This window comes from Micrasema longulum, unplaced genomic scaffold (genome assembly GCF_059751315.1).
Source record: "Micrasema longulum isolate JH-2025_06_02 unplaced genomic scaffold, ASM5975131v1 h1tg002230l, whole genome shotgun sequence".
NCBI lineage: Eukaryota > Metazoa > Arthropoda > Insecta > Trichoptera > Brachycentridae > Micrasema > Micrasema longulum.
In genome coordinates, this window is record NW_028279390.1 from 88,772 (window position 1) to 102,595 (window position 13,824).

Consider the following 13,824-nt stretch of genomic DNA (forward strand, 5'->3'; position numbering starts at 1 on the left):
TCCCCCGAAATTTTAAACAAGTATGCCTATGTGGTTTTGATACAAAGGTATTAATAAGCGAATTCAACCGCAGTCATGCACATTCGGGGGTAGGTTTTGTTTGCCGCAAAACATAACAAGAGGATTACAAAATACAAGGGTGGTTTTGTGATAATTATCTTTCAAATATAGTATCAAACAGATTGCTTAATAGATATAGGTAGATAACGACAGGAGGGGGGTTTTTGGAGATGGGAATATTTAGAAGGATGTATTTATTTATTTATTTATAATTTCGTGAAACTTTTACATCTTCTTCTTCAGTCTTATTCTCTCCACTGCTCGATAAAGGCCTCTTCAAAACGTCTCCATTCCTTCCTATCACCCGCTTTCATCATCCACGTTTTACCGGCAATAGAGGCAATGTCGTCGACCCATCTTTTCTGTGGCCTTCCAACACTTCTTTTGTTTGCCCATGGTCTCCACTTTATTATTCTGGGTGTCCACCTGCCATCATTTTGCCTCGTCAAGTGTGCTGCCCACTGCCATTTCAATTTCGCTGCACGATCAATGATACCTACGACTCCGGTTCGGCGCCTTATTCCTTCATTTCTAAAGCTAGGGTTTCCTAGGACAGCGGTGCCCGTATTTTAACGGCCGTAGTGAACGGTGATGCAGTGGACAGCCGTCGTAAAGGTGATTAGAGAGTGGTTTCCTAGGAAAACGGTGTTAAATGGTGTTGATAACACCGTTTTCCTAGAAAACCACACTCTAGTCACCTTTACGACGGCTGTCCACTGCATCACCGTTCACTACGGCCGTTAAAATACGGGCACCGCTGTCCTAGGAAACCCTAGCTTTACTCTGTCTTTTAGACATATACCGAGCATCGGTCTTTCCATGGATCGTTGCGTGCATTTTACTTTCTGGCTACTTTTTTGTGTTATAGACATGGTTTCTAGTCCCTATGTTGTCACCGGCAACATGCACGATTCATATACTTGTCTTTTTAAGCATATAGGGACTTTAAATTTATTTCAACAGAGAGGGAAAACATTTTTGAAAAGGGAATATGGAAGTCTAGGCATTTACAGGGCTTATGACCTGTCATTGGCTGGTTTAAGTGGCCACTTTACACACTGTGTATTATTCACCATTCTGCCCATGTTTCAACATCCACATTTCCTCAACTCTTCCATCTGTTGACTTTGCATTTGGACATACTCAAACATTGTTGAATTACTACCTGGTAAAAGAAGAAGTATAAAAATTGGGAAATTGTTTTCAGGCGTTACCTAGTTGGTGATTTGGTTCAGCCGGATGAATCTCACCTACATGATAAAGGTTTCAGCTATTTTACTTCACAAAAGTCAACAGATGGAAGAGTTGAGGAAATGTGGATGTTGAAACATGGGCAGAATGGTGAATGTTACACCTTGTGTAAAGTGGCCACTTTAACCAGCCAATGACAGGTCATACGCCCTGTAAATGCCTAGACTTCCATATTCCCTTTTCAAAAATGTTTTCCCTCTCTGTTGAAATAAATTGAAATATGAATAACTCCCTAGGGAGGAAATCCAGCCAGTCTGCAAGCATTTGGACACACTCAAACATTGTTGATATAGGGACTTGTTTATTTTCAAAAATATATTTAAGTTTGCCGAAAGCAGCCCAACTTAGCCCTATTCTTCTTGGTAACTCCGCTGTCGGTTATCTTGACCAAGTTTGACTTTGCGTCCTAGATATATGTATTCATCAACCACTTCGATTTTATTATTGTGAATGAAAATGTCTCGTCCTGTTGGACTCATAACCTTTTGCATAGTTACAATAAAACACTCAGTAGTATAATTGCAATATTTTCACCAGGGCTCAGTAGGTAGTAATAAATTAAACACAGCAACCTTGTGAATGAGCAATATACAACAAACATTTCATAATACATGTGGCGCAACCAAACAATATTAAATTCTAGTGCTTTTTATTTTTCGTGCATATAAACAAATATGATTTTATTTTTTATGATGTCTTGAAATAGTACAAACATAATACATGAATGTCCTAATATTAACACATGTTTTTGTCTTGTTTTCAGGACAAACCGTAGAAATCTACCCAAAGGAAGCCACGGTATTACCTGGGAATAATTTGACTGTCCTGTGTCAAGTTGCATACTCAATAGCGTACTGCAGGTAAAAATATATTTTTATTTTATAGAAAATAAATATTTGCGTTCTTATGATTTCCCATATTCATTTATTTTATGAGATTAAATTTACTAAATGTTATTAAATATTTGTAAATAATCACTTACTGACTTTTTTATTATTATTATTATTATTATTATTATGGATAACTTATACAGCGCCATTTTCGTAATAAAATACCTCAAGGGCGCTTTACATAGTGATTCAATTGTTAAATTAATTTAATTGAAGCTTTTAAATTTGTAATTTAATTAAAACAATTTATTTTGTTGTCACATGCTACGGATTTATTCAAATGATTTAGAGAACAAGTGGGTTTTAAGTTTTTTCCGAAACATCACTTCACTTTCACAGCCTCGCACCTCTGCTGGGAGAGCATTCCATGCTGTAGGGCCTGCGACCGCAAATGCGCGTTCACTAAATTTAGTGCGCTGTTTGCGTAGAGGTATAATAACTTTTCCTCTCGCTGTAGACGTAGCCGATCTAAGCGTGAGACGCTTGTCAGCTAGTTCATCTAGAATGCATAGTTCCCTTAGATACTCCGGAGCAGAGTTTTGCAGTGACTTAAACATAAGCCAACAGAGTTTGTATTCAACCCTCTGTGGAAAACGTAGCCAGTGTAGTTCCCGAAGTAGTGGAGTGATATGACTGAACTTAGAGATTCCGAAAATAAGTCTCGCTGCGGCATTCAATACAGATTGTAGGCGAGTCATTTTGTTCATTGGTAGACCTGCATAGATACCATTACAATAATCGACTCTAGACACTACAAACGCATTTATTAATTGACGGGCGGCATCAACCGGCAATTTTTGGCATATGTATTTCATTTGTCTCATCTGGTAGAAGCATGAACTTATCGTTCTACTAATTTGAGCGTCAAGAGAAAGGTCAGAATTGAGTAAAACTCCCAGTAGTTTAACGGTGGGTAAAGTGGTACTCCCTACATTGGGTAGAGCCGTATCCTGGATCAAATTCTGTCGTCTGGCTGAAGCCACCTACAGTTGTTCAGTTTTCGATGGGTTTAATGTTAGTCTGTTTTCAGCCATCCAGTTTCCTATTTTCTTGATGCATCCATCAATTAAATTGACAAGCACACTTCTCTCGCCTGGTTTGCAATAAAAATAAATCTTTGTATCATCTGCATAGCAGTGAGACCACAATCCACATTCTTTGATAATGTTCTCTATATCTTTAGTGTAAAGGAGATAGAGGAGTGGTCCGAGTACTGACCCTTGAGGCACTCTGAAGAAATATAGATGTTCAAACATAGGCAAAATGGTGAATGTTACACAGTGTGTAAAGTGGCCACTTAAACCAGCCAATGATAGGACATAAGCCCTGTAAATGGCTTGACTTCCATATTCCCTTATTCAAAGTATTCTCCATCCCTGTTGTAATTTGTTAATAATTTAAACTTTCGGATAATTTCCTGTACATTTAAAAATGTAATATTTATTTCTTAATGTCAAGCTCATGAAAAAACACAGCTGGCGGTTGAAGAATGACTAAACTCACGTTTAGCATGGGTTGAGTGTCATAATTTTAGAGGGCTCAGGGTAAACCGCGCTCTGACTTACTTCATTAACACGTATTCCTTTATTTCCTCCATGGATTATGGCATGAGAGTAGTGATTTTTGCACGACAAGGACTATTAGCCAATCACATTAAGAGATAAAACGAAAAACTAACCCTTATTACGAATATGTATATATAAGTAGCTCAAAAAAGTCCAAAATAAATAACGTCTGTCCTTATTTACGAAAAAATGTTTGTTCAACCAGCCAAAAGCAGGCAAGTCAACGTTCAGGCAGGTCAACGTCTTTCGGATCTGGTTTATTAACAAATAAAATAAGTTTATCCGTTTTTTTCCAAATAAAGAAAACACAACAAAAAAAATTACAAAAAATAGTAAATAATGAATTCTGCTTCATTGTTTTACAATTAATTAGTCAATAATACTAAGTATCTTTGTCGCACACTGTGCAAATATCGTGAGAAGCTTTATTCCCTCGATTGAAAGAGATCAGAAGGTGGATGTTGAAAAAGCTCACCTGTGTCTACTTGACATTCCAATTTGAAGGCTTGTAATCAAATAACATTGTAAATATACCGTAAAAGCAAATTCAATATCTTGTAGAGCATATTTTTTCTTTTGGCGTTCATTAAGAAAAATAAATTAAATCAACAAATAAAAAAAAACTCGTTTTTTTATGAATGAATTTTATTTACTAAGCAAATATATAACATCCTTCGTAAAAGCCATTTCGGTTCTAAAATTGTACTAAAAGTTGGAAAATAAATAATTTAATATAATTAATTTGCCTTTAGAAACTTCCCTGATCTGTCTTTAAACCTTATTTTCATTATGTTATTTAATCATTTTTGACTGTTGCTGTAAAAAATAAATGAATAAATAATCTATTCGCTGAGTTACATATATTGGATGTAGGACAATTGTTTTTGAGGTGCCTACTACTTAAATTTTATAATAATTTAAGTGAGGTCAAAAAAACCCAACAAAATATAAACACTCGTTCAGCAACACAAATTAACTGAATGTCCCATTTGTACTCGTACCAAACGCCTTTGATAAAAAGCAATACAATGTAATTGCTCCAAAAATATTAAATGATCAATTGCCAAATATAAAAGACTCAAAATGTAAAACAAATTTTGAAATAAAAATAACTGCCTATATAAATAGTGTAGCGAGAGATTAAAAAAAAATGTGCGTAAAAAAAATGTAGTACTTTATATAATTGGTACACATATTATTTATATTTTTATGTATTTCATTACTTTATATTTGTTTTTTATTATAAATTATACTATATTATTTATGTTTAAGTAACATGTATTCTTGGCACATATTATATTTGCATAATAACTATTTTTAATTTCTTACATTTGATTAGCTATGCATTTATAATTAAGTAGTTTTTTTTATTGTTATATTAAAAAACATAAAAAATTTCCATCTTACAACAGGCTGAGCCATATTAGATGGAGACTATCATAAACAGAGAACACTCTGTTTTTATTTTATATAAATTAGTTTTATATAGATTCCCCGTTATTTAATATGTATACTAATTTTATGCAATAAATTTATAAAATAAATAATAGTAATATTATGGTGTCTACATGGGTCAAGAATTAAAAGAAATCCATTAAAAAATATTTCTATTTATTCGTCGTAATTAAATAATTATGACTTATAAAAATGCAAAGGTCAAGAAAAAAACCTCATGGCTACGAAGCAAGTGGTCTTTTGTGCGGGTAAACTTTGCCTGTTATAGGTCCTGTCGGCTTAACAGGTCTCGCGGTTTCAAAAAAGAATTTTGAAGCTTTTAAAATTTCGGCGAATTGATCATGCCCAATCAATTTAAATTATCCCAGTCAGTAACACTTCCCTCTTTTCTCAATCCAATGAAGTGCATATTATGTACTCCTGGATTACCTTCTTTCAGCACAAATATGCTTAGGCTACCAAATTAGAGAGAGCTCCTTCAGGCAACTTTTTTCGTTCGGCAATAAGAAACTTTTCTATCTATGTGGGCACCGCCAATGATACTTATGTCCTCAGATGCGGATTGCGGTATGAGGTGGGCAAGCTGTATATTTTTCAATGTTTTATTGATTGTATTTTCCGTCTCTGAGCGGATAAAGAATTAGGTTCTGTGTGTGAAATAGAACCAAAACCCTTAACTATATAAATAACCTAGTTAATAAAAAAGGCATAATAGTACTACACACGTGCGTTTCCAAAAACTATCTACTAGCCAGCGGGCCACATGGCGACGATATCTACCTACTGTCTACAAAAGCTTCTCTTCGGACATCTATCTCCCTTTGTTAACCATGGAGTTGAAACAGTGTTTGATTTATTTAGTTTTTTATTGCTTACTTCTTGGTATGAACACTTGACCAATTTACTACTATACTCTATTTTTTGTAAATTTATTGATATTGTTTTAACTTTGCTGGAATTCCTCTCATCCATGCGCTTTGTAGCTGCACGATGATTGGTTATCTAGCTTTAATATATCAACTTTAAAATACCTTAATTTTGTAAACGGGGTCTAGAATTCCAATCGTCTATGCGCTTAGTAGCAGCAAGGCGTGTTGTAATCTTACTCCTTTTTACTATTCATATTATTATTATTTTGTAATACACTAAATTTATTTGTCAATTTTTAAAATGTGTAAATGGGGGCTAAATTTCTAACTGTCTATGCGCTCTGTAGCTGCAAGACGTCCTGTAATCTAGCTCCTATCTTTTATAATTTTTTATTGATCTTAATTGAAAACGAGCAACTAGAATCCCAACCGTCCATGCGCTCTGTAGCTGCAAGACGTACTGGGATATTTATTAATTGTACAGCGCCCTTGAGGTGATTTTCACAAAAATGGCGCTTTATAAATTATCCAACTATTTATTATTGATTGATTTTATTTCTTTCAGAATCGAGATCACAGGACACCCTAATAGTTACACTCTAAGTCCTGGACAAGGGGAAAATGGAATTAACTACTACGGTAGCGGACTTGATGTAAGTTGTTTATTGTGTAGTTCTAGATTTTTTTGATTGGTGAAAACACTCCCTCCCGTCTTTTTGCCGGTTTTCCTCTTACTTAATTTTTTTTTTAGTAAACGTGCAGTAGCCTTATGCTGTAACTAATTCGTTTCGTAAATTCATTCGTATCGTATGAGAGGGAACGAGAGCGAAGTGTGGTTTTTATTGCGTTAGAATAAGATGAATATATGATAAACGAACGAACTTACGAAACAAAATTGTGACAGAATAAGCCTGTTGATTGCGCCAGTCGCCAGATAGCAGATAGACGCTGGAATTTCGTAGATTTGCTGGTTCGCGGATTGTGGCGTTGCTATTGCGTTATCATTATTCACTTTTCCACAGACCCCAATGCAAATTAATGCAATTGCATGCCTTGTAAAGGGGTTCTTCCAACCTTAATGTTCGAACTTCTCTCGCGGCAGGGTCTATTAGATATCCTGTGGTCACATCATCCACACGTGTCCATTTTTTTATTATTAATTAATGCGATAACACGACACAGTGGATTGGAATGACTTAATTTTAGCTAAAATAACTTGTTGAAAATCTGGGAGGCATGTTTTTAAGAGATGGAAGAGTAGAAAAAGATATTGAAAGGAGAGTGAATGCGGGCAACAAAATAAACGGAGCACTAAGCACAGTAATTGCTAATAAAAATATGTCTATCGAAGGTAAACTGGCAGTACACAACGGAGTTTTAGTCGCAAAACTTATTAATAGAAGTGAAACATTGAACTGGCAGAGGAAGGATGAAAGCTGAGTGAACGCGATTGAAATGCGATCTCTTAGACGAATGTGTGGGAAATCAATGTATGACAGGGTTCCGAATGATGAAATCAGACGAGAGTGTAAATCTGAGTAAAGTATAATTGATAAGATTTAAAAAGGGTCTCTGAGATAGTTTGGTCACGTAGAACGAATGGACGACGAAAGAATAGTAAAATAAGTCTATATGGCGAAAATGAACGGTAACGTGAGACGAAGACGACCAAGGAAGGCGTGGCATGATCAGATAAACCAAAATCTTATGTTTGGTCATGTCAAAAGCAGACAGAACCAAAGTGCTTGTACGACAAGATGTATGAATATAGAAGAAGCTAGGAATATATGCCAGTATGGACGTGTGTGGCGGTCCATTCTTTTGTAGTAGTAGTGGTAGTAGCGATCGCGCTGAAGATATTAAGATCACATAAACATTTGATGACAGTTTTGTTTTTGGGCCGGAGAGAAAAAAATTGTACCCGCAGTAGTATAATTGCAACGGACGGAGACCTTATCGAAACATCAAAAGCACGGGGTGCCGGTTGTTAAGTATACGAATGGTTGGTGATCTAGGGTGAAGCTGCTCACGTAAAACTTTGTAATTATTTTAATACATTGTTCTGTATTTAATTTTTAGCATGGACAGTGCGGTGTTTCCATTGACAGAGTTTTGGATGCAAATCACGGTGAAATCAAATGCACCATCCCCCCACAATCCGGAAGCAAGGAGCTGTTTAATAAGATGAAGCTCATTGTGGCCAGTGAGTATTTTTCTTTTCTTATCCCAAAGCAAAATGTTTTTTTAATTCATTTATTTTACTTTTTGTACATAAAATTATTTGTACATTGACGGGCTTGTTGCCAAATGGCAATTTCTTTCAACTAACCAATAAAATAATATTTAAATTTATTTCAACAGAGAGGGAAAACCTTATGACTTGTCAGGAGGAAATCCAGCCAGTCTGCAAGCATTTGGACATACTCAAACATTGTTGAAGAAAATAATAGTTTTATTTTTATATTTCAAGTTACAGAACATATTAAATAGAAAATAAAGATTAAAAAGCCAAAGATATAAACAAAAATAGAAATAAACTTATTTGTTTATAAATTACCTTAATTCAAAACTATTACTTTATTAAGGAAGGAAGAGAAATGAGATGTTTATTTAAACGTGATTTAAACAGAGATAATGTAGTAACATCTTTGATGGTGGATGGGAGATGATTCCACAGTCGAGCCGCATGGACACTATATGAGTTAGAGAAGAATGAGGAATTGTGGATGGGTATTAACAGAGTGCCTTGAGAATTAAAACGAAGAGGTAAACCATGAACTTATAAGCGTTAAAAATTTTCACGCAGGTATATAGGAGCGTTAGGACTATGAAGTACATTGAACAGAAAGGGAGAGGGTGTGAGAGTCCCTCCGCTGTCTAATTTTGAGCCATTTCAGTTGCCTACGACAATCAGAAATGTGGTCATATTTCCTAAGACCAAAAATGTACCTCATGCATGTATTCTGAAGTCGTTTAAGTGTATCGAGTTGCTCACAGCTTAAATCAGTCATGGAAACATCAGCGTAATCTAGAATGGGTAGTAGTAATGCTTGTGCAAGGGTGCATTTCGTATTAATGGGTAAGAATTTTTGCAACCTTCTAAGTGAGTATAGACTGAAAAATATTTTGCGGCTTAATTTATTAGTATGAGCTCGCCAGCATAGATGTTCAATGCAATGCAAGCAATATTGTACAGCTTCCAGCTTTTAGATGACGACGAATCAAGTTCTGTGTGTGAAATTAAAACAGAATCATGGGCAAGTAGTTTCCTCTTACGAGTATCTAGTGAAGATATGTAGGTCCATCTCCTAGTATTGGCTAGTTCAGCTACCACGCTTGAGGTACCGGATTTGAATCCTGGCAAGATTTACATGAAATATTATTTAAAAGGTGATGAATCGTTAGTTAATCATTTTATGTATTTTTAAAAAAGAAATATTAATTTTTGCTTACAATGTTTTGAGTTTGTGCAAATATTTGCAGACAGGCTGGATTTCCTCCCTAGGGAGTTATTTAGATCTAAATTTATTGCAACAGAAAGAGAAAACGTTTTTAAAGAGGGAATATGGAATGCTGATTTCTGTTTGTATTTGCAGAGCCACCTCTTCCACCAGCAATAGAATATAACCGAGGAACTGAAGGCCCAACAGTGTACAAGGTTGGAGATGAACTGAGGGTCAGGTGCATAGTCGCCGAGGGAAGACCAGCTGCCAGGATTTCATGGTATCTAGGTAAGATAATGTTTTAATTAGCATTTTAGATATTTTATGATCTGCTACAGAATTCGACACTATTGGCATCATTTGATTTGGCCTCCAGGCCAATATAATAACCATATATAAATAACCTGTCTCAGTTAATTAAAATCTTGGACACGTAAAAATTTCGAACCTTTGGGCCTCACAATATTTTTAGGTTTTTCGGCGCGACCGAAAATAAAAAAAACATTCAGATTGATGGAGAAATTGAGAAAATAAAGAGACTTCATTCTATCAAAAATGAGGTACATAAAATGAATTATCATTAAAAAAGGTCCGTACATTTCGATTTAAGACCTTAACAACTTTTTGAATTCGTAGTCTTATTTTACTATCCTCAGTTTTATTAGCATCAACGTTTGGAACAGTAAGTTGCAAAAGCAAATTAAATAAAAAAACTGGAGGAAATCGTATTAAAAAATAAAATACCAAAAATTGAATTTTTTAATACGTGTCACTATTACTAACAGAGAAAACTTGCGTATCTGGGCCATATCATGTGCGGAAGCAAATATACCTTCTACAGCCAATCACAATGGAAATAATGGAGAAAAAGCGTGGAGTTGGAAAGCAACAGATGCCCTGGCTGAGGAACATCAGTGACTGGACAGGAATGCGCGGGGTCGAGGACCTGTTCCAGTTGGCGCAGGATCGAAATGCCTACTCTAGAATGATAGCCAACGTCAAGGGGAACCTGATATGGCACAAAATGAAGAAAAAATCAGTTCTAAATTTGAAATAGAAATAAAATCATGGACCAGTGCTTGACTTAATCGGTACTATTGGATAAAAATCTCAAAAGGGGAAGTCGTGTGGAGAAAGATCCGCTTCTATCCTGAACTATGCCCTTTGCACCATCAGGAGCTGAATTGGTTTATTTTAGAAAAAAATTGACGGCATATTTTTTTTTTTCTTTTCAGATGACATGCCCCTGATGGAGGGTCTTCACCAGCCAACCATCTACCACATCCCAAATTCGTTAGACCTTGATACCAGTGCCCAGAACCTGACCAGACGTCTTCAGACAACCGACAATGCCAAGACCTTACGCTGTGTGGCAGAACACCCTGCTTTGAACCCAGGAAACAGCCAAGCGCAGATGCAACTGAGCGTACAATGTAAGTAACGTACTATTTTTTACAGGTGTTTAACCTTTAAAACTGTGTGAAAAAGTTCCCCTAGTCACTTTGTGGTAACCTAAGGTAACCTGAGGTTAGGAAATGATCGCTTGATAGTAATTATCTCTTCTCATCTTTATTAAAATAATATGTGTGTCTTGCTTAGTGATCTAATTAGATTTCATTTATTTCTCTCATATTAATGTTTTATTATATTTGTCTCGGGGTACTCGATATTTCGTCATTTTTGGATATCCAAATGGACAAAACCTCTATTTTGAAATGATCCAATATACCTACCTTAATATGCGATGTATTTTTTTCATCGTAAGTAACGATTTGGTGTGATATGGTACATTTATTGCGTCAATCTAATGTCCTATGCTCTATTAGCTGCAGATACGAGGTATGATGATGAAAAGAACCGTAGTTTGTTCAGTTCAGAAATCTTATTTTTGAAGGTAGAAGTCGCTGTTACACATCTTTTTTTATTTATTTTTATATGGAAGTTCCTTTATTATTTACCTTGCTTTTACCACAAGGTTTTTATTTAAAAAAGTGGATTTTTCTGCAATTAAATTTCTTTTTGATTTATCTCAACTGTTGGCATCAGGAGGGATATACTTATGTTAGCCAATCAGGAATTTCTCAGCATTTGCTCATGTGGAGAGGAAACCACTTAAACCCTTCAGGAGAAGCCGGCCTGTTGGCAGTAGTCAACAGGCCTTCCGTTACACTAGAGGAGTGTTTGGCATTTTGTTCCCTACTTTGGTTTATTTTACCAACTGCCTGCACTATATTAACCATGTACTGTTATATCTAATATGAGTAAATCTGTTCAGCGGGTCCACTTAAGTTTGTTCTCGCCCTCCAATCCCAGGTCTTCAATGAGCCTGGCTGCTGAGCGGATGGCAAGTTTTGTCATATTCCTAAATCATCTTCCTCCAAGCTTAATAAGTGGAGAGCGAGTGCTCTAATATCCTCAGGTTTGACCAATGGTCCTCCGAGGAAGTAGCTTCTTTCGCAATATAAAGCACCACAACCACATACAATGAGTATATGTGTTTTGTCATCTGTACAGTAGAAGTTTTTTAAATTTTTATATATATCTTTGGGCTCCTGTATTTAGTAGCCTTACGTGTCATGTACAAGGCTAAGGTACTCGGAAAAAATCGTTTTTATTTGTCTTGGAAATGGGATGTTCGATCACTGATTTTGGTTTATTACCTTTATGAGTCCAATCACAATTGTTGCAAAGTCCAAAAACAATGGCGCGACAGTAAAAGTTACACCTAGAAGTTTTAGAAAGGTTCATTCCAGCAAGGTGTTTATTCAACCTGCAGTGCCCTGTAATAAATCTAATCATAAGGTAATCCTCACTGACTATGTGGTTCGTCAGGTCGAAAGTAAGCTTTTGCGAGTACCCTTTATTTGTTTCTTCGAGTGATGCAGACCAGGGCCTTTTTGCCATAGCATTATCTTCTTCTTCCGGGCCCATGACCTAAGGCGATTACGAGGAGCACAATTGAGAAAGCCATGTTTAGATATTCACGATGTGTTTTTACCCAAGAAAATTAACAATGATTGGTAATACGTCCATATCAACAAAAATGTACACACTTATACAAATTTTTAACACGTGCTCTCTTTGTGCCTCGATTATGAACGCTATCTTCATCTGTATATATCAAGACGATATACTTAACTTCTGTACTCTCTGTATCTTACTTCGGTATGTTCTACCTACTTGTTATATCGTCATCATATGATCGAAACAAGCCAATAGAATGACCGCAAACAGCTAGTTGGCGTTATGTCATTAACATTTAAAATAGTTCTCATTTATATTTTAAATAGGCTTCTGTGATAAAAACTGCTCACTTCAAAGCGATTATAAACTCCAATAATTCCCAATCCAAGCAATAAATGCTCGCTTGAACATGAATTTTGCATGACTTTTGGAAATCACCTGGGCGGTACGCTTAGCGATCGTCTGTATGTATCTACCAATCTGTACCGATCGACTACAAAGCCGGCTCCTTTAACTTCTCGATACATACACTCGGAAAGATAGTAAAACAGATGGAAAAAATATAATAAATCAATATTTTTTTAGAGTGGTAATTTTCGGACGCATATAATCTGTGTCTGACGCCTAGATACTCTTATTTGTTAATAGGAGAGAACATAGCGACATTATTTTCACATCTAGGCGTTCGTTTCATTAAAGCGACAATTATGCCTGAATTTAATTCGACTTCAAAACTTTTTAATAGGCTCCTCAAAACGATTATAAAATTTAAGAAATAATAATTAAAGGAAAAATTGCTCGGTGGAACAAAATTTTCATAATAATCGTTTCATTTATCTTTTTAATCGCTAGAAAGAATTTATCTTCAACTATACCGTCAAGGTGAAGGTATGACGTTTTTATCTTCCCATCATAATCGAGGCCCTGAAACAATTATTTAGATTTGGTTCCTTACGTCCTTAATTTCCCTAAAAAATTGTTTTATTTTTAATGTGGTCTTATTTTGATAATGTGAATTACAGACATGCCAACTCCTCGCGAAGACCCAATCTGGATTTTCGGGATCAAGATTGGAGAAACTGGCCTTGTGAATGTCACCCTACAAGCGCAGCCAGCACCAAGATTGGAGTGGATATTCGACGGCCAATCGATTCAGGGAGGATCCGTCGACAATACAGAAAGATTTGAAGCTACGAACGCCATTCCTCTGGTAAATATTTATTATAATTGTTGTTCTTTATACCAATTTAGTATGTTGAGATTTATTAGTCGGGGTTACTAACTAACGAAGCTTTCGAGATGTGGTGTTGGCGGCGAGTGCTGCGGA

At 35.8% G+C, this 13,824-nt stretch overlaps 1 protein-coding gene across 1 annotated transcript in view; it reads left to right on the plus strand.

Annotated features, from left to right (window-relative positions):
* Positions 1–2,076: 2,076 nt before the first annotated feature.
* The window catches only part of LOC148272685 (fasciclin-3-like), a 56,813-nt gene continuing 45,065 nt past the window's right edge, over positions 2,077–13,824 (plus strand). Inside the window, exons 1-6 of the mRNA XM_088239719.1 lie at positions 2,077–2,171; positions 6,656–6,743; positions 8,170–8,293; positions 9,687–9,821; positions 10,769–10,966; positions 13,520–13,707. Of these exons, the coding sequence (XP_088095845.1) occupies positions 8,275–8,293; positions 9,687–9,821; positions 10,769–10,966; positions 13,520–13,707 (540 nt within the window). The 5' untranslated portion in view covers positions 2,077–2,171; positions 6,656–6,743; positions 8,170–8,274. The remainder of the gene's footprint in view (positions 2,172–6,655; positions 6,744–8,169; positions 8,294–9,686; positions 9,822–10,768; positions 10,967–13,519; positions 13,708–13,824) is intronic.